This window comes from Cricetulus griseus, chromosome 2, assembly GCF_003668045.3.
Source record: "Cricetulus griseus strain 17A/GY chromosome 2, alternate assembly CriGri-PICRH-1.0, whole genome shotgun sequence".
Lineage (NCBI taxonomy): Eukaryota > Metazoa > Chordata > Mammalia > Rodentia > Cricetidae > Cricetulus > Cricetulus griseus.
In genome coordinates, this window is record NC_048595.1 from 379,317,351 (window position 1) to 379,343,249 (window position 25,899).

The window sequence follows — 25,899 nt, forward strand, 5'->3', positions numbered from 1 at the left end:
TAACAAAGTACCTAACAGCAGCAATTTAAGGTAGAAGTTTATTTGAGCTGATAGCTTCAGTCCCTCCTGGGAAAGGCTGGTGGTCAGGGGGCAGGAGCTTGTGGCATGGTATCCTGACATCTCAGCAGATCAGGAAGCAGAGAGGTAACACACGTGGAGATCACTTGCAGTATCTGTCACTATCAGCCTGCTTCTGTCAGCCAGGCCTTAGTCCTGAAGGTTCCACAACTTTCTGAAGCAGTTGCAGACCAAGGGCTGGAATACATGGGGGGGGGGGGGAGCTTCATGTTTCACTGTGACAAGAAGACAGAGGATATGTGTGTCTAAAGTGCAGGATATGTCAGAGAGGTGGCAGTGAGGGCTGGGGGTGTAATGGTCTGCATTTTCAGAGTTTTGACTTGTAAATGAGTTAGGTCTTTTTTAATATTTTTTTTATTTTTATTTTATTTGCATTGGTGTTTTGCCTGTATGTATGTATGTCTGTGTGAGGGTGTCAGATCTTGGAGTTACAAAGAGTTGTTAGGTGCCATGTGGGTACTAAGAATTGAACCCAGGTCCTCTGGAAGAGCAGTTAATGCTCTTAACTGCGAGTCATCTCTCCAGCCCTGTTTTTTTTTTTTTTTTTTTTTTAAGACTTTTTTTTTTATTTATGTGTGTGTCTGTGTAAAGATATATGCACATGAGTGCAGGTGCCCACAGAGGCTGGAAAAAGAGATTTCAGATTCCCTGGAGCTGGAGTTGCAGGTGGTTCTGAGCCTCTGGCATGGGTGCTGGGAACCAAACTGTGGTCTTCTGGGAGGGCATCAAGTGCTCTGAACTAACTCTGCTCAATCTCTCCAGCCCTCTGAGTTAGGCTTTTATTTCCAGTTTGCTGGTGGATCAGGGTTTAGCGTAAGGTTTTTATTTAGGATCAGTTACAAGGAGAGGTTATGAGGAGGGCTCTGTGGTACCTTATGGCAGGAGTTAAACATGTGCACTTTGGGAGTCAAGTGACTCAGAATGGTCCTGAGCAACAGTAAACCCCAAGCTTTCTCTCCCTTCAGCAGGCTGTCACACCTAAGTGTCAGCACACCCGAATCTGTGTCATACACAGATGTGATGGGGCACTGTTCATAGGAGTGTCATAGAGGCACAGTTAAGGGTGTTTCATAATGTCATTCTGCTGGCCATATGAAGAATAGGTTGGGGAAAGGAAACAGGAAAGGTACAGAAACAATTTAGGAGGTTCTTAGAATAGGCGGAATAAGAGATAAAAGCCTGGAGTTTAACACTTTAAAGGGATAGAAGAGAATAAATATTTTGAGAAGTAAAGTAAATAATAATGGTGTTAACAACTCAAAGGTGAAAGACACTGGAAGGTATCAAGGGCTCTTTCGAGGCTGTTGCTTGGACACACTCAGATGCCTTTGTATGTGAGCAGTGACCAGGAGGCAGGCCGTGGGGCAGAAACGAGTCAGTGCCTCAGTGGAATTCTTGCTAGGAGAGGATGTTTAGGGAACACTAGTTGAGGCAAAGGAGTAAAACCAAAGACACCCTGGAAAACAGCGAACCTTCTAGGGAAAGAGCTTCTTGTTGCCATTGATAACCTCTCTCAGTTACCAGTATCAGCAGGGTGCCATAGACTCCATTAGACCCTCAACTTGGCAGAGATCCCAAATAGAGGTAGTTTAGCAATTTAGCTGTGAGTTGGCCTTAAAGCTGTGGTTCTTGGACTTCTACAGGCCACAGGATGACAGGCTACAATTCCAGTGCTGTGATTGGGCAAGTCTGAGGTGGGGCTCAACAAATTCCAGAAACTAAGCATGTACTTTATCTAAAAACTAGTTTCTACCTTTTTTATAAAAGTTGCTGTGACAGCTGGGTGGTGGTGGTGTACACTTTTAGTCCCAGCACTCAGGAAGCAGAGACAGGTGGAGCTCTTGAGTTCTAAGCCAGCCAGGGCTGCACAGAGAAACCCTGTCTCAAAAAAAGAAAACAAGGGACTGGAGAGATGGCTCAGTGGTTAGGAGCGTTGGCTGCTCTTCCAAAGGACCTGGTTCAATTCCTAGCACCCACTTGGCAGCTCACAACTGTCTCTAACTCCAGTTCCAGGGGATCCGACACTCTCAGACATACATGCAGGCAAAACACCAATGCACATAAAATAAAAGTAAATAAATTATTTAAAAAGAAAACAAAACAAGAAGTTGCTGGAAACTGGCAGCATTTGCTCAGCGATAGAACACAATGTAATTTAATTTAGCAAAAAGGCTGGGGAGTCTTCAGAATATCTATGATGATTCTTTGTGGGGGTGAGGTTACTCCTTAGTATGTTTTGTAGTTTTTCAGATTTTCTTTTATGGAAATTATGTTTTACTTTGGTAACAAGATGGGTGAAATAAAAGTGTCTTAAAACAAAAAAGGTCACGGCAAGGCCAATGACCATATTACCACTCGCTGCTTTATAGGGTGACTTTGCAGCTGCTGCTGCCAACCTACAAACCTGTTTATCAGTTTTGGGCCGGGCACTGCCCACCTCTCGCCTGGACTTGGCCTGTAGCCTCTCCTGGAATGTGATCCGGTACAGCCTACAGAAGCTGCGTCTGGTGCGCTGGATACTCAAAAAAGTCTTCCAGCGCTGGCGGGCCACCCCAGCCACTGCAGCTGGCTTTGAGGACGAAGCTAAGAGCAGTGCAAGGGATGCAGCCCTGGCCTATCACAGGCTGCACCAGCTGCATATCACAGGTGAGAACGTAACTGCTGCTGAACTTGCTCTTCCTTATCCCTTGCTCTTGCTCATCCCTCTTCCTTAGCTTGCTTTGCCAGAGCTCCACCTTGACCGAAGCCACATGACTTTGGTACAGCCATCAGCCTGCATTGTCTATAGCTGTAGTTTACCTACCTTCCTTCCTTCCTTCCTTCCTTCCTTCCTTCCTTCCTTCCTTCCTTCCTTCCTTCCTTTTTTAATTTATTGATTTTATGTGTATAGATGTGCACCTCATGTGGGCAATGCCTTGTGGAAGCCAGAAGAGGGCATTAGAGCCCCTGGAACTGGAGGTAGATATAGGTGTGAGCTGCCATGTAGGTGCTGGGAATTGAACCCAGGTCCTCTGGAAGAACAGCCAGTGCTCTTAACTGATGAGCCCCCTCTCTAGCTCTGAGTTTATCTTTTTTTGTTTTGTTTTTGGTTTTTCGAGACAGGGTTTCTCTGTGGCTTTGGAGGCTGTCCTGGCACTCACTTTGTAGACCAGGTTGGCCTTGAACTCACAGAGATCGGCCTGCTTCTGCCTCCATGCGCCACCAACGCCCGGCTGAGTTTACCATTTCTAAGATGGACATCATTCACAGTGTCCAGGAGACTCAGGTTCAATATCATCCTTGGCCAACCTGAACTACATGAGACCCTGTCTCAAAAGAAAAAGGAAAATGAGGGGCCAGCAAGGTGGCTCAATTGGTAAAGTCACTTGCCACCAAGTAATGTCCTGAATTCAGTCCTAATGATTCCCATGCCAGGAGAAAACTAATTCCCTCAAGTTGTGCTCTGACTTATACACACATGCCATGGTACACACATGTTATGGCACACACAAAATATCAACAAATGTTTAAAAGATAAAAGTGCTGCCTAGGATGGCTTCCTGGCTTCCTGCTTAGGAGTTTGGTTGAGCAGTGGTGTCACTGACAGCCGAAGGAACTAAGGTGAAAAGTTGTTTTCCAAGAAAGACTTGCAAATGAGACATGGAGGAGAGATACTCAGCAGACATTGGACCTATGGGATCTGCACCCCAGATAATGTACCCTGGGCCTTCAGAGGAAAGTGAGAACCAAGGCAGTCTAGAACATTTCATCAAGGAGTAGATGGAGCAGTATAGTCAAAACAGGCACTTCATAGCTGGGCATGGTGGTACTTCCTTTAATCCCAGCACTTGGGAGGAGGAAGAGGCAGGTGGGTCTTTGTGAGTTAAGAGGCCAGCCTGGTGTACATAAGGAAGTCCAGGTCAGTCAGGGGTACATGGTGATCCCTATCTCTAAAAACAAACAAACAAACAAAAAGACACTGCCTAAGAGGGACAGCAGTCAAAGGTCAGAGGGAAATCAAGAGGTGTGGCAGGTAAGAGGGACAAGGTGAGGACAGAGGGTTGGAGAAGGGAAGTCTGCTGCTTATGTGCCCACTGGCAGTAGATGAAGTCCGAGATTCCTGTAGGATATGGTCCTGGGGTATGGAACATTCCTTGTAGGTTTGAGAGGGAGCAGTCCTAGTCATCTAGGATGGAGGAGAGACCAGGAAATGAGATGGTGGGTCAGCTTTAACAGGGAGTCCTTATCTGCAGATCTGCCCTACTGGTTTGTTTGCCCTAAGGGTCCCTCACAGCACCCTTAGAACAGACTCCACATCCTGGACTCTGATCAGGAGACTGAGCTCCTAGGGTCTAGAGTTCCAGCTAGAACACTTCACCACTCATCTCTACATTCACTGAACAGTCTTGACTCCAGGGTAGGGGTGCCCACAGTATGGTTTTCATGCTGTGCTCTGTCCTCTTTCTGAAGGAAAAAGCTTAGAGCTTCTTGGGGAAAACAGATAGCCCACACTTATACAGAGTGACCTGAGGTACTAAGAGCTCCCATGCTGATAACAAAAAGGCATCTGGGTAAAAAGAATCCTCAGTAAGAGGGCCTGGTTGCTGCCGTCATGGCCCTGAGGTGAGGAGACTGCTATCCTTTGTCACCTCCCAGCTTCTGTTTGTGGACCAAAGCAGGAAACTGTAACTATATGAAAGCTCAGGACAGCCATGATGGGTCCTTAGGTCTATTCTGGGATGCTTTGTCCACTGATCTCATAGCAAGCCTTCTGCCTACTAATCCAGCTTGTGTAACTGGCAGCATTGTTTAGTTTTATATCCCTTTCTGTGACATATATAGGAGGAGGATGAAGAAAATAAAATTCACTTGTTTTTTGTGTTGTGTTTTCATTTTCTCCCTTCAAATATTTGAAAATTCGAACCTTTGTCAACATAATGTTGCCATGCTATTGGCACTGCCTTGAAAAATGTTGTATCACACACCTCTGAGTTCTGTCCAGTGACCAGCAATCCTAACACCTGTCACAGAACCAGAGCCATGTCCCCATCAGTTTTGAGCACATAGCTAGTAACTTGAGGAGCCTGCATCCCATCTGGACTACCTGATCACAAAGGTTACTCCTCTCCTCTGCACCTCGTGTTAGTTACTGTGCTTATCACTGTGGCAGAGATGAGAGGAGTCCTTTACTCTGGCTCTCAGTTTGGAGAGTAGGCAGAAGGGAGCTTTCAGCCACAGGTAGGAAGCTGAGTCAGACTGCATCTGGAGGTGTGCTTTAGCCCTCCAAGACCCACCCCAATAGCCTCCACCACATGAAGGTTCCACAGCCTCCCCTAACAGCTCCACCAAGTGGGGATCAAGTGTTGAAACACCTGAGCCTATAGGTGACAGTTGACTATAAAGCCATGCTTTGTTTATGATTGTGCTAGAAGGGCAAAGACACTCTGTCAACATTAGTGTCTGTTTCTGCCTGCCCTAGGGAAGCTTCCTGCAGGATCTACCTGTTCGGATGTCCACATGGCTCTATGTGCTGTGAACCTCGCTGAGTGTGCTGAGGAGAAAATCCCACCAAGCACACTTATTGAGATCCATCTGACAGCCGCCATGGGGCTCAAGACCGGATGTGGAGGCAAGCTGGGCTTCTTGGCTGTGAGTACCTTTCAATTCCTGTATTAATCACTTTCCCCATCACTGTGGTAAAGGACCTGGAACAACTTGAAAAAAAGATTTATTTTGGAAAAAGTATATGGTTCATCATGGCAGGGAGGAGGAATCAGAGCTAATCAGCCTACAACCCTCAGAGTTACCTCGTATCCCTGTATCTGCTAAGTAGGCTCTATGTCCAAAGTTCCACAACTTCCAAAACAACGCCACCAGCTGGGGACTAAGTATTCAGACAGCCTATGGGCGATATTTCACACTCACATAATGTCTCCACTGAGCACCTTACAGCCTGCAGCTAAAATGCAGTGTGTGTCACACCACTTGAGGGCTGGTTTTCATTTGCTCTTCCACAAATACTTAGAGCAGTGAAGGAAATATAGCAAGCTGCCCCCTTGCTGGGGTTTTCAGGCATAAAGCTTTACAGGGACACTCTGGTGCACTGAAGCTAATGTATCAGCTTATAGACCTAGGGCATCTGTATGTGGGGTTTCGTGTTTGACTTCACTCTTAGAATCTTGTTGCACCTTTGGTCTCTTTAATTCACACAAAAGCTGTTTTGGGGGGTACCTTGTATTGGTCCAGAAATAAAAGCCAGGAGCTCTCTGTAAAGAGTTCAGATAGATGTAAGGTGGGAACTAAAGTTAGGAGCTGTGTCCTACTTGCCTGGCAAGGTGCCAGCGTATGTTGTTCACAGCTGGCTGACTCCCAGTCCTTGTTATCAGCTAGTCCACAGCATCTGCTGACCTCAGGCTTTTTCTTTCTCTAGCACAGGCAGGCACAATTTACTCAGTGCCCCACTTTACATAGATAACTGAACACATTAGATATGTTGAAAATGGAATTATCTTATCTCAGCTTGTTGCCAGTTGATATGGAGGTGATATGCTGAGAACAGACCAAGAACATGCTGTGTGGTAACACAGATCCATTGCCTCAAGTGGATCATTTTAGTCTCTGGGAGAGAGAACTCAAGAAAACTCTCCACTCTGTCTTTATGACCGTAAGTGAGATATCCATTGGTTGATTTATTTAGCAAATTCTACCTAACTTCTGTTCTGGACCAGGCACTCCCAGAGAGGATATTACATAGATGCATAAGGTCTGGCAGGAGATCCGAGGGTTCAGGCTTTTAGTAAAACACATGGGTTAGTGCTGACACAGGATCATCTTGTCATCCTGAAGCTCCACTTAGCTTCAGTTGTCGTTATTGCTAAAATATATGGCTACCTTAAAAAAGCACCCAACCGTCAGGCAGTGGTGGCACATGCCTTTAATCCCAGCACTCGAGAGGCAGAGGCAGGTGGGTCTCTGTGAGTTTGAGACCACCTGGTCTACAAGAGCTAGTTGCAGGACAGGCTCCAAAAGACGCAGAGAAACCCTGTCTCGAACCCCCCCCAATAAAAAAAGCACTCCGCCTGCTTGAGTCAAGCACACCTGTGGCAGCAGAGGATCAAGAAAACAGTTCCGTTATAATTGTCGCTAAAAGCTAGCGGATGTGACATGCCTTGTTGAACCATCTACTTGGGAGGTTGAAGGATGAGAAGCACTTGTGCCTAGAAGTCCATAGCAAACCTTATCGCAAAACAAGAAAGAAAGAAAACCACCCTGCCTGACTTCCTCTAGAAATCCTGTCAGCCTAATCCACAGTCGGCAGTTCAGTATATGGTTCTCAGAAGTTTTCCTGCACATTTACATGACATTATAATCCACTGTGTGAAGCTGATTCTACCGGAAACCTTGGTTTACCTCTTGTTCTTTTAACTTAGTAGTCGGTCTTGGGCATCTCGATCTGCAGAGGTAGTTGGCACTGCTGAAGGATGTTTGCAGCACCTCTGTATTCGCCGTTGCAAACTGCTACAGAGAGGAAGTATTTTTATATTGTCACTCACCTCTATGAGATTCCTCATACTAAATCACTAGTGACATCTCTAGTGAGGGTGGGTGCTCCTGGAACAAAGGGTATAAACACCCAAAACTTGAATGATGTTGCCTAGTTTGCATAGTCAGTGAGGTGGAGGAGGAAAGTGATGGGTGGCTAGTGTGACTACCTTTTCTGTTCACTCCAGTTTGGAACAGCTGAATTAAAAGATGCAGACAATGGTTAAAGCCTTCAATCCCAGCACTCAGAAGGCAGAGGCAGGCAGATCTCTGAGTTTGAGGCCAGCCTGAGTTACAGAGTGAGTTCCAGGACAGGCTCCAAAGCTACACAGAGAAACCTGTCTTGAAAAACCAAAAAAAAGGCTGGGTAGTGATAGCACACTCCTTTAATTCCAGCACTGGAGAGGCAGAGGCAGGCAGATCTCTGTGAGTTCCAGACCAGCCTGACCCTGTCTCAAAAAACCAAAAGAGAGAGAGAGAGATACAGACAGTAGACACTTTGATTTTGGTGAGTTAGATTTAGTTAGCCAGGTGTTGGGAGCAAACAGAGGGCTCACCTCTGAAAATAGTTTAGACCAGAAGTTCCCATACTTTCTGTTTGTGGCACTGTCTAACTAACATTTTTGTGGTCAGTCAGTAATGGCAGTTTGGTTTTGTTTGTTCAGTTAGTAGTTCCAGTGCCCTAAAAAGTATTTATGTCTGAACAGCTTTGTGGGGGAAATCATATGTGCAATTGAAACAAGAGATGCTGGTTTTATTTATTTATTTATTTAGTTAGTTAGTTAGTTAGTTAGTTAGTGTTTTGAGACCAAATTTTAAGACTTATTTTTATTTTATGTGTCTGGGTGTTTTGTCTGCATATATGTCTGTGCACCACGTATATGCCTATGAGCCACCATGCGGATCCTTTCAAAGAACAGCCAGTGCTTGTAACTATTGCGTCATCTCTCCTGTCCCTTGCCTTGGCTTCTTCTTCCTCCTTCTCCTCCTCCTCCTCCCCTCTCCCTCCCTCTCCACCTCCCCCACCCCTAACTGCCCTGGAATGCACTACATAGATGAGGCTCACCTCAAACTCACAGAAATGTGACTGCCTCTGCCTCTGCCTCCTGAGTGCAGGGAGTAAAGATGTGAGCCCCCACACTCAGCTTGCCTCCACTTCGTACGTATAGCTAGTATAGACATGCACCACCATGTCCTTGAATCAAATTAGACACAAATTAGACCCATTTTCTGTTCCATACTGATCTTCACATGCTAATTGCTTTTTAAAACAAGACAAACAAAGCCAGTGATGCCATTTAATGGAAGGTAGTATAGTCTAGTTTTTCCAATGCAAAGCATCTTGACGTAGTATTTTACATTGTGTCCACATGATATTGAATATTTGTATTTTCATCAAAATTTTCAGATATCACTTGGCTCCCTGAGCACTCAGTGTGGCACTTGGAATGCTTGGCACACAATTTGTGAACTATAATGGGGCAGGGGAGACTGGAGTTGGGCCTAGTCCAGGAATACTGGATCTAAGCACCGCTGGTCCGGGAGTACTGGACAGCACTAAGCACCCTGGGGCTCCTGCCTGGCTTCTCATGTCAGGCAGTTGGGTGATAGGTTATAGGTTAGGTTGGTTGTAGGAGAGGCTTCTATGCTGCAGCTTTGGAGAGGTCTGGTATCTATGAAATGTAGAGGGAAAGTATTTTCTTAATTAGGAACAGTATAATTGGCCTTATAAAGCCAGGAAAATTAAAAGAATAACAATTATTTTCACAGTTTCCCTTATAGAAGTCAAGTTGTACTGTCTCCTGTATTTATAGTTCTTATTAGTTCAAACCACTAAACTCAGGTCTCCCACAGAGATTTGTTACTAGCTGATGCTTCTTAAAAATTTAGGCAGTTCACAACTGCTTGTAACTACAGTTTGGGGACTCTTGACACCATCTTCTGGCCTCTGTGGATACTGCATTCATGTGCACAAACACAAAATCTCTAAAAATTCTTAATGTCAGGCCAGGCATGGTGGTGCATGTCTTTAATCCCAGAACTCAGGAGGTGGGGCAGATGGATCTCTGAGAGTTCCAGGCCAGCTAAACCTACAAAGTGAGATTCTGTCCAAAAAAATCTTAATGTCTACAGCATGATTTCTGTGTTTTTTTTATTTTTTATTTCAGCTTAAAACTTAACTTAATAGTTTCCTAAATGGCTTTTGTAGATTCTTCTTGCCATGGACCTGTCAGACTCTTTGTGCTTTTTCTTTTTAATTAGGAACAAAATAATTCCTGGACCCCTAGAGAGTCCTCTTCATTTTCCCTTAGGACAACCACCTTACCTTGCTGACCAGCCCTATGCCCTAGAGAGAGTTGCTCAATTGTTAGAAGGTTCTGGAATGTAAGAGGCCCCAGAATCAATCAATCAGTCTCTCTCTCTCTCTCTCTCTCTCTCTCTCTCTCTCTCTCTCTCTCTCTCTCACACACACACACACACACACACACACACACACACACACACAGCCGCTGTCCCACAGTTGTAGTTATTAGTTCAGCTTCATTGAGTACTAGAAGGTCACAGCAGGTCATGGGGTTCTGCTCTGTTTGCTCTCACAATACCTTGTTGTCAAAGCTGGACAGTAAATAAGAAATTGTGTCATTGCCCCTCTGAATTTAAATGAAATGCTATCCTAGTCCCATAAGCTGCCATGAAAATGCCAGTAGGTGTCTGTAGAGCCGTTTGGACAGGCAGCTGTCCCCATGTTCCCCTTCAGAGTCTCCCCATTGCATCCTTGAGTGGCTATGCTTTGGCTGTGCTATTTCTGACTCTGGCATTCAAGTTTTTTGAAACTGTTACATTAGCTGATTGCTGCTTAAAGTCTATTAAAGGTCAGAACCATCAGCCTACCAGACCATGAGATGGATGCCCTCATTGTGCCGAAACTGGAAAAGGGACATTCCCAGACCAACAGTCCCTGAGGTGGCTACCCTAAGCTCCATGTATGCCTCTTCCTCCCCTGTCCACCTTTGCTCAGCTTGCTGTTCAGACTGAGTAGTTTCATAGATCAGAAGCAGCTATGTTCTGGGTGCCTGTCATCAGGGATCAGGGCCAAGGTACACGCAGCAGGGTCCCTGCTACATCCTGCCCTCCCAAGCCTGCCTAAGCCTTCCAGAGTCTATTTCTCTTTCACCTGCTAGTAGTATTCAACAGGTATTCTTAGGAAGGGACTCCAGAAGTCCCTAACGTTATCTGTGTCACTGCGAGCACCCAGCCAAGCAGCTCTCTCAAACCTGGGACTGCTTGGGTAATTTAAACTGCAATCTTTGGGCAAACTGTGTTGTTTGACTAATTTTTCAGCTCTTACCAGAGTGTGAAGAATTTGTGCACACCCAAGCCAGCTTTCAGTACTACAACAGGCAGCAGCAGGCATGTCCAGGACCATGGCATGTTTGTGTGTCCATGTGTGACCCAGAAAGGAAGCCTCTACAGAAAGTCTCATGCCTTCCTTACATGAGCCCTACCCTGAGAGGAAAGACCAGAAATGGACTTCTTCTTCCCTAGGCAAACTTAAAATGCTGATGGATATAAACAACATGCCCTGCATGACTCCCTGTAAACATTTTTCTTTGTGTATGTGCACCACATGTGTTCCCTTAACACCAGAAGAGTTGTTCAAACTCCTGAAACTGAAGCTATAGGTGGTTGTGAGCCACTGGGTCTGAGTGCTGGGAGCCAGAACAGCAAATACTCTTAGCTGTTGAGCTGTCCCTCCAGCCTCTTTTTAAATTAGCATACAAAGGATTAGGTTTCCTTATGGCATTTTCAAACAGAATGGGTTGGCTCCCTCTCCCTTTTCCCTCTGCCACCCCATACTTGCCACTCTTGGTAGCCTTTCTGTTTTCATGTGTTCTAGAGTTCTCATGCTTCCTTCAACACTGCTTCCACAGTCTCTTGCCTAGTTTCATGCAACCCCCACCTAGAATATGAACAAGAATGTGGGCTTTACCTTTCTGCAGTGGGATCGCTTACAGGGATTCATGCAGGGCCTGTTGTCTGTCGATCCCCTTTCCCCAGCATCTCTTTCTGATGGCTCCACAATAGCTACAGCCTTCACTCTGCTACCTTGGTGTCACTCCTGGTCCTTTTCTTTCACAGAGCTACTTCCTTAATCGTGCCCAGAGTCTGTGTGGCCCAGAGCATAGCACTGTCCCTGACTCCCTGCGCTGGCTCTGCCACCCCTTGGGCCAGAAGTTTTTCATGGAGCGAAGCTGGTCAATCAAGTCAGCAGCCAAGGAGAGTCTGTACTGTGCCCAGAGGAACCCAGGTAAGGGTGCTGTCCCCACTGCTCAGAGCTGGTGACAGGCTAGGTACAAGGGTGACAAGAGCCCCAGGTGCCTCCACCTTAGTATCATTTTTTTTCCTGATTGAGTCTCATAAAGGTTAAGTAACTTTCTTGAGGTCAAACTCGGTCAGAGCCTGGCTGTAACTTAGCTCAGTTCACAGCTGTGCTGTGTGGGGTGGTCAATGCCTGTGGTCACTACATAACAGGGCCACACATGGTAAGTTGTGGTTAAGTACCAGCTGTATTCTTAGCCCCTGTTCTGGACACTCAGGAAATGTAGAAGGTGTGGGGTTTGCTGTCCTTGGCCTCTGGGCCTTCTGATCCCACTAGGAAAGCAGACAGACATATATGGGACAGTTGGGAACAATAGGCGGCAGGCAGTCATCAGAGCTCAGAACGGTGACAGGGACAGGGCTCCAGGCGTCAGAAGGAGAGGCAGGCTTTCAGTCCCTGGCATTTGATAATGATTGGAGTTGACTGGCCCAGTCTCAGAGTGCAGAGGCTGGGCAGGGTAGACTCACACAGGGAATGCTTGAATCCTATTCCTCAGTGGTTTCTCTGCTGAGTGAGAGTCTGTAGACAAGGAATCATACTCTGTGAGTACAGAATGGATATCATACACAGGGAGGGTGGTAATCTTGTTTTTTAGTAACTTGTTTGGCACTAAAAATCAAAGAATAAAAAATGAAAGGGAAAGTAACCTCATTCTTCTGGCATCTTTGTCCATAGGGTGGAACCCCACAGACCTGTACTCCCCAGGGCTAAGTTTTGTCACAGAGAAAGTGTCCTCCTCTCCACCAAATGGGCTGGTGATGCTATATGGGCCACCAGTAAAGGGACTTGCCAGCCATTAAAAGCTTTGCAGGGCCCCTTATCCAGTCAGCTCAGTCATAGCATGGCCAACCACGGGTTCTACGATAGAGGGAAATCGGGTTCTATATAGTCAGGAGTGCTACAGAGCCCGTCCTTTCCTTCTGGGCTAGCAGTTCTCACAAGGACAGGAGGTCTCTAAGATGTAGTAGTGTTTGTCTTTTTATTTTCTATCTCCTGATATACGGCCTACAGCTGTTACCTCGCAACTCCCATTTGGAAATTGTGACCTATGTAACCCTTCTTTCTCTTCAGCTGACCCCATTGCCCAAGTCCACCAGGCGTTCTGCAAAAACCTCCTGGAAAGAGCTGTGGAGTCTTTGGTGAAACCTCAGTCTAAGAAGAAGTCAGGCGACCAGGAGGATGAGAGCTGGTAGAGTCTCCAGTCCCCTCAGGCAGCATTCCTAAACCAAAACAGTCAGCCAGGAAATGGAAGAAATTGGGGTTATTTCCCAAAATCAGAGCTCTGATTTAGACCCCAAAATGTTCTTTTTTCACCTTTTACATCCCATAACCAACTGGGGCAATTGTTAGAGCAGGTTAGAAATTGGATGAATCTGCTTTGCTTTTGGGGACAGAGCAGTGAACTGTTGAGAGGGACGAGAGTGAGATGTGGAGAGGTCACTGGGCAGACCCATCTGGCCCAGGGTGCTTGAAAACCCAGCTTTGCAGTGAGTGTGCTTCACAGACTAAGACCCAATAAACAGAAAGGCATCAAATCACTCATACAAGGCCCAGGTCCTAAATGGAGTGCACCTGAGGAAAGAGGGAGGGGCAGTTCTACCTAGGCAGTAGGAAATCTTGGGGTAGACTTTGCTGGTAGAGGGAAGATGATCATTGCTGTCCCAGAGACACCTGACAAACTTGTCCTGTCAGACATGCATATGGTGTGTGTGGGCAGAGCTTGGTGAGCTTGGGGTGGTGAGGGAAAGGAGCCACAAAGGGCCTTCAGTCTTAGCACTGGATCTCTCTCTAAGCAGCCAAGCTTAGAGATGTAAGTACGCACGTGAGTATGTATATAAGACCATACATAAGTGTGGTCTTTCTGTATGTTATACACATGGGACTCTTTCTTTTCTTTTTAGTGAATTTTCCAGTGCCCTAGAGTATTTGAGATTACTTCATTCTTTTGTGGACTCTGTGGGATTTGTGACCCCACCATTCTCCAGCAGCTCTGTGCTCAAGTCAGCCCTTGGTGAGTATCTGTGGGTGGTTCCAGAGTCGAGAGAACTCACTGTGTCCAGCCCACTGCCCCTCCAGTGTGCATCCAGAGTGAGTTAGGAGCATGTCTCAAAGTGTCTTCCCCTAGTCCTGGGTTCAGATCTCTGTTCTCCAGACTGCCCAGCCCACAGTTACCCCTCATGGGCAGCACTCTTTGAACAGAGAGTAATGGAACAGTGAGTGGTGGAGTACCCACTGAGGCCCTGGCTTCAGTCCGTGTCAGGACTAAATGCACAGGACAGGCAACAAAGAGTCTGAGTACCACAGAAGACCTCTGGAGTTGGGTCCTAGCACTCCTGCCTGGAAGCCTGTCTATACATCTGTAACACTCAACCCCCCTTCCCCCACTGCCTCAGGTGTGGTCTTCGCTGCTGGCTACAGAGCTAAGATTGTATTTGCTTCTCCCTCTAAACTGCCATCAAAATAACAGCGCATCAGCTGCCACTTCTCAGCTTCTGAAGCACCTGGGGGTATGGGTTGCCAAACTACACTCTGCCCACTCTTCCTAGGGAGAGGAGGATCCCAGAAAATGAGCTGTGGTAGTATGGGCTCCACTGACTTCAGAGTTTAGAGAAGAGTATGTGTTCCTACTCCTTTTCTGTTACTGGCTGTCCCTCACAGGGTTTGTGAGATCTCTGCTGACAGAGTGTTACAGTTGAGAAACCTGAGGCTTAGATGGAAAACTGTAGCACTAAAGGCATAAAATGGACGTATTGCTACGTCTCTTTAAAGAGACCAATCCCTTTGGCTGTTAGAACCTTACCTGACATTCACACTGAAGAACAGGCTGAGAGCTGGGGGACGGGGTATGGCGCACGCCTTTAGTCCCAGCAATCAGTAGGCAGAGGCCGGTAGATTTCTGAGATTTTGAGGCCAGCCTGGTCTACAGAGTGAGTTCAAGACAGCCAAAGCTAGGTTTAGAGACCTTGTCTCAAACAAAACAAAACAAAGAATAACAAGCTGGTTGGGAAGAGAGGTGGTCAGCCCTTGCTGCCCTTGCAGAAGACCCTAGTTTGGTTCTCCTCACCAGTATTAGGTCCCTGTAACTTCAGTATTACAGTATTACAACTCCCTGTAACTTCAGCTCCAAGAGACACAGTGCCTGCCTCTAGACTGTGGGTCTGCACACCCATGTGCGTACGCTCACACACATGTAATTTAAAGAGAACAAATGCTTATAAACAAAATGCAAGTATGGCAGCTCATTTCTGTATCCCTGCACTTGAGACACTGAAGCAGGAGGATCACCACAAAGTCAGCGAGTGCTGAGATTCCATCTCATAAAAACCAAGCAGGTCAGGAATGGTGGTGGCACACACCTTTAAATGCTAACACTTGGGAGACACTCGGGAGGCAGAGACAGGTGGATCTCTTGAGTTCAAGGCCAGCCTGGTCTACAGAGAAAGTTCTAGGACAGCCAGGATTACATAGAGAAACCCTATTTCAAAAAATAAACAAAAATGTAACATTAAAAAATTATTTTATTAAACTTCTGTTCAAACCAGTTTCCTAATGATAGAGAACCAAATATGAGATAAATGGGTTGATAGGAGTGAATATTTTAAGGTTCTTGATACATATTATCAGGTCACATGGGAGGGTAACCCAAAGATCTTTACCAATCACCACAATGTAAAGATGACACATGCCATTGAGGGTCAGGTCCTGTAGCCACAGAGTTTCTCAGACTTGGCTCCAAAGAGTACTTAGTCATGGGTACTTCCTGCTGTGTTCCCATCCAGGTCCGGATATCATCTGTAGGTGGTGGACATCCGCAGTCACTATGGCCATCAGCTGGCTCCAGGGAGATGATGCAGCTGTGCGCTCTCATTTTACTGAAGTAGAGCGGATCCCCAAGGCCCTGGAAGTGACTGAGTGCGTAAGCTCCTTGATTGTTCATCCACCCTTCTCCAAGTGAATCTTCTGTGAGGTAGCACAGGGGGACAGGTCCAGGTAGCCATGTTGTCTGGGTTCAGAACTATACAACAGATGAGAGCTGGAGGAGGGGCATCACATCACCACAGAGATGTGATCTGGGTCAGCACAGCCCTTTGTGTATGCTCTGCATAGCTCTTAAGGAGCCCTAGAAGCTATCACTGATGCTTAGGCCGCCTCTTCCCTTCTGCTTCCATGATACCATGTGATACAGAGGAGATGAAAACAGCATGGCCCCTGGCAAATTCAGAATTAGTAATGTGATGTAGTTGTGGCCACTGCAGGGAAGTCCTGCAGCTTCTATAGACTCCATTTCCAGTTTCCTTACAGTTACTGTCTACTCCCCATTAGCCCTGTCTGCTCTGTGTGTGTATACATGTATATCTACTCAAATGTGTGCTTGTCATGGCACACATATAGAGGTCAGAGGACAGCTTACAGGAATGGATTCTTCCTGTCCATCTTATGGGTTCTGGGGACCAAAAAGCCATCAGGCTTGGTGGTAAGCACCTTTACATGTGGAGCTGTCCCTCCAGCCCCCAGCCTTTGTTGTTGTTGTTGTTTTGTTTTTCGAGGCAGGGTTTCTCTGTGTAGCTTTGGAGCCATCCTGGCACTCGCTCTGTAGACCAGGGTGGCCTCGAACTTACAGAGATGCGCCTGCCTCTGCCTCCTCTGAGTGCTGGGATTAAAGGCGTGCGCCACCAAAGCCCGGCTTTTTTTTTTTTTTTTTTTTTAAACTAAAGTACCTATATAGCATGAGGCATAAACAGAGACTTTGACATTCATTTCCATGCTTGTGTCTGAACCTTGGAGATGTCTAATGGTTAATGATAAGCAGCTACCTGCTGATGCCCTGGCTGTTTCTGGTTAGATCTAGGTGCTCGTAGTAAAATATAAAATGCTACAAGGCAAAAAGTCCACCTGGGGTCCTGTCTGGAAAGCCAAAACACATTTCTTGCCAAGTAGAATTCTACCCAGAGCACAGAAGAGCTGAGAAGAGTGGGAGTGAGCAGCTTGAGCTGTCCCAGTTTCATTTAAGTGATCCTATTTTTAAGTCCCCATCCAATAAACACCCAGCCCTGTACCCTCCTGCAGTGGCTCTCCCACCTGAGTGTCCGCCTCTGATTGACGCTCAACAAGTGAGCTATCACTTGGCCACTGAGCCACAGAATCACAGAAGACAGACAGCAAAGATGCCTCACAGGCAGCCCTTCCACTGTTGTTCTTGGCTCCTGTGCTCTTAAGAACTGATGAGTAGGAACCCCTGCCAATCCAGTGCCACCACTTCTCATTCTCTCCCCAATCCAGAGACATTAGCACCAAATCTGAGTCTCTGCTCACCTCTAGCACCAAGTAAAGGAGTACTGGACAGTTAAAGGCTTGACTTGGCTCAAAACCAGTGTTTCCTATGACATCATTACAGTGACAGCAGATACCACAGTGATAGAGGGTGTGACAGTCCCAATCTTAGGCTCATCCTCCTGTTTGTTACCCAGCTAACATGCTCTCTCCTGCTCTCACTTCCTGGTCACTGCTCTAGGAGTCCCTTGGTGAAGGCCGTCTTCTATGCCTGTAGAGCCATGCATGCCTCACTCTCTGGAAAAGGAGATGGGCAACAGAATTCCTTCTGCCATTGTGAGAGGGCCAGTGGCCACCTATGGAACAGTCTCAATGTCAGTGGAGCTACTTCTGATCCTTCACTTAACCATGTGAGTGGGGACCTTACCCCCTCAAGACAGCACTCAGGTCTGGTCTGTATGAATGTCCCCACCCCAACTTTACCTAGCCTGTTGGGTTGTCTAAGAGACACAGAAGCTACAATAGTAGTTCCCTTCCCCGAATGGAGCCTACTGAGGCAGGTATGTCTTTTGGTTCCTGGGGCAAGCATGTTTGTACCTTCACCTCTCCTTGGCTCCCTTAATCCCAGATCCTGCTAGCCAGCAGCTTCCTATAAGCCACAAATGAACTGGCCAGGGATCTGCATTTGCTCCAGGTAGTTCATGCTCCTTCTCAGACTCTATAGTTCCCTCAGGCCTGAGGCAACTGACACCCCTGGTGCCTCTCTGGTCAGCTGCACACCTGGTGGGCTGCTGTGGTGCATTGTAGTTGCATTGCATGTTCCGGCAGTACCTGTGCAATGTTCCCACAGTGCATCACAGAGGCCTGCCCTGGCTTCCCACTGTGCTGTGGCCAACAGTCTCATCACTGGAGAGGACCCTGGTTTGAGGGCACTACTAAAGGCCGAATCATCCTGGGAGAATGAGGAGAATAGACTGTTACAGCTGGTCCCCTAGGAAATGTGTGGTGTAACTCCAGAGAGGAGGGATGGGGAACTTTTTGCAAAGTTAGAACTAGCTGCTCTCTCAGGTTTAGTCCCAAGTGGCTGGGCTGGATTTTCAAGGTAATGGTTGTCAGCAGGTGTGATGCTTTATTGAAGTCAGAACAGCATGTCAGCCCTACAAGGATAGGCATTGTGTAGATCACAGGCTAGATGGCAAGCCACTGTGGGGCTTCCTGTGGCTCACCCCTGTGTATATCTTCTTGAGGAAACCATTTTCAGCCAGTTGGGGAACTAGAAAGGTTTGTAATGGCCATCCTTGGAGCTGTGGTTCCTAGGTAGCATTCAGAGCGGGAGAATTGGTCTAGGAGAGTGTGGGCGAAGAGCAAGATCTAATCCAGGCTACTTTTCCACACACAAAGATGTTGTTCCAACACCTACAACTTAGAAATGCCAGCTTTGGTAGGAGGAGAGTTTCTCATCTCTGTTCTCCTGAGGCTGGCAGCAGCCATAAGATAGTAGCCAAGGGTTAGGGCCTTCCTTGTGCAGACGTGAGATAGTACAGGTCTGGACAGCCCAATACAAGGCCTGCAGGAAAACAAACCACCTAGGTGAAATGAAAGTGGCCTGTAGAGAATCTATGTGGTCCATTTAGGGCTTTTTCTCCTCTTACTTTGTACGTGGTGCTGTTGGGCTGTTGGAAGCCAAATAGTATAAGCAGTAGCCTTGTCAGTGGTTGCAGACTATATAGCTCATGCTGTGCACCAAGAGTGCTGTTTGGTAAAATGCTCATACAGCTGTGTTGCCATCCCATTTTATAGATGAGGAAACTAAGGCTTAGGTTAAGTTGGCATGCCAGGGTCATGTAGCTACTAAATGGGAAACCTGGGAATCCAGGTCATTGAAGCAAACATGGCAGGTTCTCCTGGAGTCCCTCAGTCTCTGCTTATTACAGGGCATACCCTGCCTGCTACCCTGACCTCTCTAGTCCAGGGGACTGGGCTTCCCACTCTCTTTGTATTTTTGGACCTCCTGGCTTCAGCGACTGGTTCCCTCCTCTCCCATCCCCCCCCCAACCCACACCACGGAGGAGATGCCCCTGCCTCTGGCTATGCTCTTCCACATATCTTCAATAAACTTTCTCCTCCACCACAGGAAAGAAAAAGAAATAAACATGACAGACAATACCTGTGGTTTTGCCTTCATGATGTTGGCCCCTTCTTCCTTCTGCTACCTTCTTCCTCCAGGCTCTACTGCTATAGGGGGAATTCTGGGTTCCTTTGGGTGACCTATCCTCCAGACCAGTCATGGGAGTTTCCCACAAAGTGGGAAATCTGTGCCCTGAGACCCACAAGGGTTTCTCCCAGCCCCTACTGCTTACATGTCCTGTCCCTTTTAGAGCTTTCCTTTTCTTACCTGCAGAACAATGAGAACAGACCTCCTACCTCCTGGGGAGAGGATTAGTGTTCCCCACAGCTGTTTTTTCAATCCTAGCCCCTGGGTTTTGCCCCTGGGTTCAGGCCCTGTCAATTCTGAGTGTTGGGATGAGGGAAGGTCTGCCAGGTGCTGGGATCCTTGCATTAGGCATAAGCCAATCACTTGTCTCTTCTTTTTGGTTTATCCATTAGGTGGTCCAGTTGCTGACCTGTGATCTACTACTGTCCCTGAGGACAGCACTCTGGCAAAAGCAGGCAGGTGCCAGCCAGGGCCTGGGTGAGACCTACCATGCATCAGGCACTGAACTGGCTGGCTTCCAGCGGGACCTGGGCAGCCTGCGTAGGCTAGCCCACAGCTTCCGCCCAGCATACCGCAAGGTAAGGTCTAGAAGGCAGGTGGGATGTGCACAGTAGCATATGTAGGTCCTGAATCCTAGGTCCCTTCATAGGCAGATATTGTAGATCTGACTCTCTGAAGTCAACCACATGACCTGTCAGGCACCTTCTGAGACCCAACACTAAGCTGAAGGCCATGTGTTCCTTTGCACATTGCTGTGTGCCCAGGCCAGAGCCATGTGTCACCAGTCAGGCACACAAGAGTGTTCAGAAGGCAGAGGAACAGCTAAGGAGCTCCCAGTCCTGGCCACAAGGGAGCCTGACAGTTATAACTAGTTGTCAGATGGCAACCTTACCCTGGAGCCACATTCAAAGCGAAATTCTCTATGATTTACTTTCTAAGCCACTTGGGAACTGGCTTTGCCGCCTTCTCTCTGCCCTAGCTCTAGCTACAGGATCTGAGATCATCTCTGGAGACCCAAGTCATTCTCCTTTGTTTATGTTGCTCATCAGAAGAATACACTGGGCATTTTGTTTTTGTTTTAAGCAGTCAATATATTGCCTAGGCTGGCCTTGAACTCCTGGGCTCAAAAAATCCTCCTGTCTCAGTCTGTCTCAGCACACCTTGTATATAAAACTGGAAGAACGTATGTCCAAGCTTAGATTGTATTAAACATTTCAAGCTGGTGGGGAAAGGGGTTGGCTAGAACTTGCTATGTCAACCAGGCTGGCGTCAGACTCATTGAGAGCCATCCAACTCTGTCTCCGAAATGCTAGGATTAAAGGGTCACCATGCCCAGCTTAAAACATATTTAAGTTTTTTATTTGACACATAATAATTGCACATATTTTAGGTTATATATATAATACATATATATTACAAGTTAATATATAATATGTAATAATCATAGTTGACATATCCTTCACTTCATTTTTTGTTATTAGAATATATTAATTATACATAATTGGTTTCATTTTGACATTTCCATGTGTGTATACATATGGATATAATGTGCTTTGCTCCTATTCACTCCTGTTACCCTCTCTTTCCCACTCACGAAGCTCCTGGTCCTCTTCCCAGCTAGTCCCTTTCTGCTTACATGTTTTTTGTTTGTTTGTTTTTAATGACCCAGTGAGTTTCATCAAGTTTGTTCATAGGCTCATTGGATCTTACCAATGGCTACACCACTAGGGAAGAAATCCCTTATCCTAAGGTCCAGCCTCAGGGTTGTCTTGACCATAGTGTGCAGCAAGCTAAGACAGTTGGCAGAGCAGAAAGACACAGTCTTCCAAGCACCACACTAGCTGTGGGGAAGTAGCCCAATTAGTAGTGTGCTTGCCTGGAGTGCAAAGAGCCAGCCCTGCATCAGCCCCCAGCATCACAGCACACACCTGTGATCCTAGCACTTGGGAGGACAATCAGGAACCCAAAGTTGCCAGGGGCCACATAATGAGTTCAAAGCCAGCAGGGATACACGAGACCTTATAAAAACAAAAAGAAGTATTCCCTAAGGTTTGGGCTGCATTTACTTTATGGAACTCATTCAGGTCATCGTCTGGTCTGCTCACAGACTGTCTGGCATCAAAGGCCTCCCTTAAAATGCCCTCCCTTCATGCCTGTCCCTGCTCAGGAGGCTTCAGTGCCTCCAGTTCCCTCCCAGCATCACTGAGTAGCATCACTAGCTACTCAAGAGTCTGGAGCAGGAGTATGGCAAATTAAAGGCCAGCCTATGCAACTTCACAAGACCTTATCTTAATGTTTAAAAGGCTGAGGATACAGCTCTGTGTGGAGAACTCTCCAGGCATGTGTAAGGCCCTAGTTTCTATCTCTACAACTGCGGAAAGAAAAACAAGTTAGAGACCTAGACCTGGGCCAGTGATTCTGTTTACCTAAAAGCTGCTGGTTTAGGCCAGTGAGATGGCTCAGCAGGGAAAGACACTTGCTATCAAGCTTGGTGACTTGAGTTCAGTTCCCCAGCACTCACATCGTGGAAGGAGAGAATCAACTTCCACAAATTGTCCTCAGACTTCCACGAGCATAATGTGGCTTTTCCTCTCTATGCTCACATACTCACACAATAAATAATTTTTTTGAGCTAGCATGGTAGCTCATATCTTTAAACCTAGCACTTGAGTGGCAGAGGCAGATGGATCTCTGAATTTGAAGCCAGCCTAGTCTATAATGGGAGTTCTAGGCCAACCAGAACTACACGGTGAGACCCTTTCTCAAAAACAAAAAACAAACAAAAAAAGAGCTGCTGATTTATCCCAGGAAACATGTCCCAGGTCTGACCAACCAACCTACAGCCCACCTGTGACCAAAGAGAACAATAAAATCATAAACTCAAGAGCCAGGTGTAGTGGTGTGTCTTTAATCTCAGCACTCAGGAGGCAGAGGCAGCAAAGGCAGGTGAATCTCTTGAGTTCTAGACCAGCCTTGTCTACATAGTGTGTTCCAGGACAGCTGTGGCTACATAGAGAAACCATGTCTCAAAAAGGAAAAAATAAAAAGAAAGAAAGAAAATCATAAACATAAAATGAGATTTCTTGTATGTGGTATCTTGCCCGGGGGGGGGGGGGGCTGACTTTATTCTACAGTTCTTGGGCGTGACCCTTGTTAAGGACAGGTTGTGTTGCAATGTTAAAGGGCCAAATAAGACTGAGTCTAGACTCCATTCCTTTCTGAAGAAATAAGATATTGAACTTGATACCAACCTAGCTGTTCTCCCTCATCCCTCTCTCCTCTGTCCATTGTATGACTGGGACACAGCCTTCAAGGACAAGGTTTCACTCAAACTGCCCTGCAAACCCCAGAGGGTACCTCAGGGCTTTGTTGCCAGCATGACAAGCTGCCTCTTGCCTCTGGCTCATCTAGTACTGCTCCTGCCCAGCGGCTGGCCTGTGCTCTGTCCCCATCCCTGCTGTTCATCTAGGTTTCTAGCTTGGCTTGAGGACAAGATACATTGCTTTCCGGGATTAAGAAGGGTGGGGTAGTCTGGAGAAAAGAGGGAGGCATCAGGGAGAAGAGGAGATTGCTGGAGGAGAAGTACTCACTGGGGTAGACAGGCCAGAACCCAAGAGTTTGACTGAGGCCCCTGGACCTGCCAGGTGTTCCTGCATGAAGCCACTGTGCGCTTGATGGCAGGAGCCAGCCCCACCCGGACGCACCAGCTGCTGGAGCATAGCCTACGGCGGCGTACCAGTCAGAACACCAAGCATGGTGAGTCCAGTAGCTCCCTTGCTGCAGGCCTGGTGTGGCCTTGCACTTGTGGGAGCAGGAAGGATGGAGCCCTGGCATCTGGCAGTGTGCTCTGCATACACATTTGACTCAGTGGGCAGCAGGAGTGGTGTTAGCTGGGTAGTCATGAATGATTCTTAGAGTGCCAGCCAGTGCAGAAGCAGGGTGGAAGTTGCATGGGTTCAAGTATCAGCCCACACAGTGGCTGGATGGGATGCTTGCCCAACTCATCTTCTGTCCTGTGTGAGGAAGACTAGGGAGAAAGCAGAACATACTCTTCACAGGAGGAGGGGGTGGGGTGGGTTCAACTAATGAGGCCACACAAAATCCTTGGGACAGTTCTTACATAAATCTCATTCCCACAGGAGAGATAGACACCTGGCCTGGGCAACGAGAGCGAGCTACTGCCATCCTGCTGGCCTGCCGCCATCTTCCCCTCTCTTTCCTGTCTTCCCCAGGCCAGCGGGCAGTGCTGCTGGCTGAAGCTGCCCGCACCCTGGAGAAGGTGGGTGACCGACGCTCCTGCAATGACTGCCAGCAGATGATTGTCAAGCTGGGTGGTGGCACTGCCATCGCTGCCTCCTGACCACGTATGGGGCTTGGTCTACCTCCTTCCACCTTTGTCTCTTTCTCCCAGGATCTTCCCTCTGTCTCTCAGACTGTCTCCCCATCTGTTTTTCTCCCTTCTCCAAGAGTTGTGAGGATGAAGGCAAGACTGACTTTCTGAGTTGTCACCTGCCAAGGCTTTTGGATCATTTCAGCCCAGTAGGACCATGGGCAAGTCTCCTTAAGACTGCTGTGGTAAATGTCCATGGTCTAAGCCCAAGTGGGCTGAGAAGAAAAGTGGCCTGAGCAGGAATGGGGTGATCTCCTCACTTGAAAGCAACATAGGGTGCTGCCAAAGCCCCTTCCCCAGCCCTCTGGAGACCTGAGTGTCTCACTTTCTGCCTCTTTGTTTTTTTTGTTATGTTTTGTTTTTATCAGGCTTTCTCTGGGAACTAGGTCTCTGTGCACCAGAGAACATTTTGCATTCTGGACTTATCTGGCATGCCCCCTTTTATACAAATGTTTTTATATGTGTGCTTGGGCCTGTCACAATACAGGGCAAAGTTGCTGTGGCATCTTTATTTCTCCTGGGTCTGCACTCCTTCCACTGTGCCTGACTAAGCCTGTTCATTGTTTTCTCATCATCACAAGGGACAGCCAGGGAAGGAAGGGAGCCCAGTCCTGGGGAGGTGGGTGGGAGGCAAGGGCAGGTCTTGGGATGGATGAAATAATGTTGGCATTGTTTTTTAATTTTTTAAAAAATAAATGGTATCTTACTTAATTGTCCTGTTCCTTCCCACTCCTCCACCCCCTGAGAGGGCAACCTGAGCTCAGGGTAGGCCCAAGGGGCTGGATAGGATGAAGCCACCTTTGGACCTAGGATCCAGGGGTCTTCAGCATGATTTATTTGTTCCTTCCTACCCCTAGCCTAACTCCTACCTCCCATAGAGTGTATTTTTATCCTTAATTCCTGCCTGTGAATAGGCCAGGGTGACAGACACTGGTCCAAGCCCTCCCCAGCAGCAAGCCTCTCTTTTTTCAGGGTAGGCAGCAGGAATCAGGTCTCCTGCCTTGAGATGGGGGAGTCCTAGGAAGAGAGTGGTCCTGCTTTTCTGGACTGCTTGGTTCAGGGCTTCCTGGGAGACTTGCGAGGAACCTTCCTTGTGCTTCTCATCCCTCTAAGCTGGTTGAAGCAGAGAGTAGGCAGGGGTGGGCCCTTCCTGTGCTTGGTCCCCACCTGTCCTATCCTGTCTATCACTGTAATTTATGGTCCCGCTGATGGGGCAGCCCAGCCCTTGTGTCTCGTGTATATACTGTGCCTTTTCTCTTTGTTGGGGGTGGGAGGGTGGTTTTTCACTGAACAGGGGATATACCTATGTCTTCCTTGATGTTGCAACATTCACCATGTGCTGGACATAGGTTACTCAATAAACACAGATTGGTACCACCTAACACAAGATTGTGTGAGTCTGTAGTATGACCTTTACAGTGATTAACCAAATGACTGCATAACTTGGCCAGCAGTGAGCTAGGGACTAAGGACAGCCAGGTAGCTGTAGTCTGATGGTCCTTCCTTGCCACAGACCTACCCAACACACTCTAGAGATGGGTGAGGGTCTGGGATAAAAGAGCTGTTATCCAGGTTCCAGCTCTTTGCTTGGCCATTCAGCTGGCTGGCTAGTTGACAGTAGCAGTTCTTTGGAACTTGCGGTATAAAGTCATTCCTCCATCAGGTGGGCCACTTCTTCATTTCCACTTATTGGGAACAGGTCCTCCTAAACAGCTCACCAGCTGATGGCCACATACAAGTATGTAGGTCCTGTGTTTCCCAGCAGAGTAACTCTCTGAACTGGTCTCTTACCTCCACTTGATTATGCAGAATGGGATGGCTAATCCCTGCCTTTGACCTCAGCTCCACAGGCTTACTGTTCAGAATAGAGTGAAGTACCAGTGTATGGCTTTGTGAAGCTGGTGGGTGGGTGGCAAGACCACATGCAGTGTTTGGAAGAGGTAAAGTGGATTATTCAATCTAGAATGAGCCTGAGGCTCAACTGTTTAGTGTGTGGCTGAGTCTTGCTCATCTCGCTGAGGAACAACCCTGAACCACACCCTG

General features: G+C 47.3%; 1 protein-coding gene and 1 non-coding gene across 2 annotated transcripts in view; both read left to right on the top strand.

Annotated features, from left to right (window-relative positions):
* Srebf2 (sterol regulatory element binding transcription factor 2) overlaps positions 1-25,236 on the top strand; it is a 60,618-nt gene extending 35,382 nt beyond the window's left edge. The window contains 10 exon segments of the mRNA NM_001244004.1: positions 2,448-2,724; positions 5,537-5,706; positions 11,740-11,908; positions 13,052-13,169; positions 13,882-13,991; positions 15,760-15,892; positions 17,493-17,661; positions 19,859-20,044; positions 23,111-23,222; positions 23,606-25,236. Coding sequence (NP_001230933.1) covers positions 2,448-2,724; positions 5,537-5,706; positions 11,740-11,908; positions 13,052-13,169; positions 13,882-13,991; positions 15,760-15,892; positions 17,493-17,661; positions 19,859-20,044; positions 23,111-23,222; positions 23,606-23,826 — 1,665 coding nt within the window. The 3' untranslated portion in view covers positions 23,827-25,236.
* Positions 18,039-18,118, top strand: Mir33 (microRNA mir-33). The gene has a single exon (NR_105211.1). It is a non-coding gene; the product is annotated as a microRNA mir-33 (primary transcript).
* Positions 25,237-25,899: the final 663 nt, after the last annotated feature.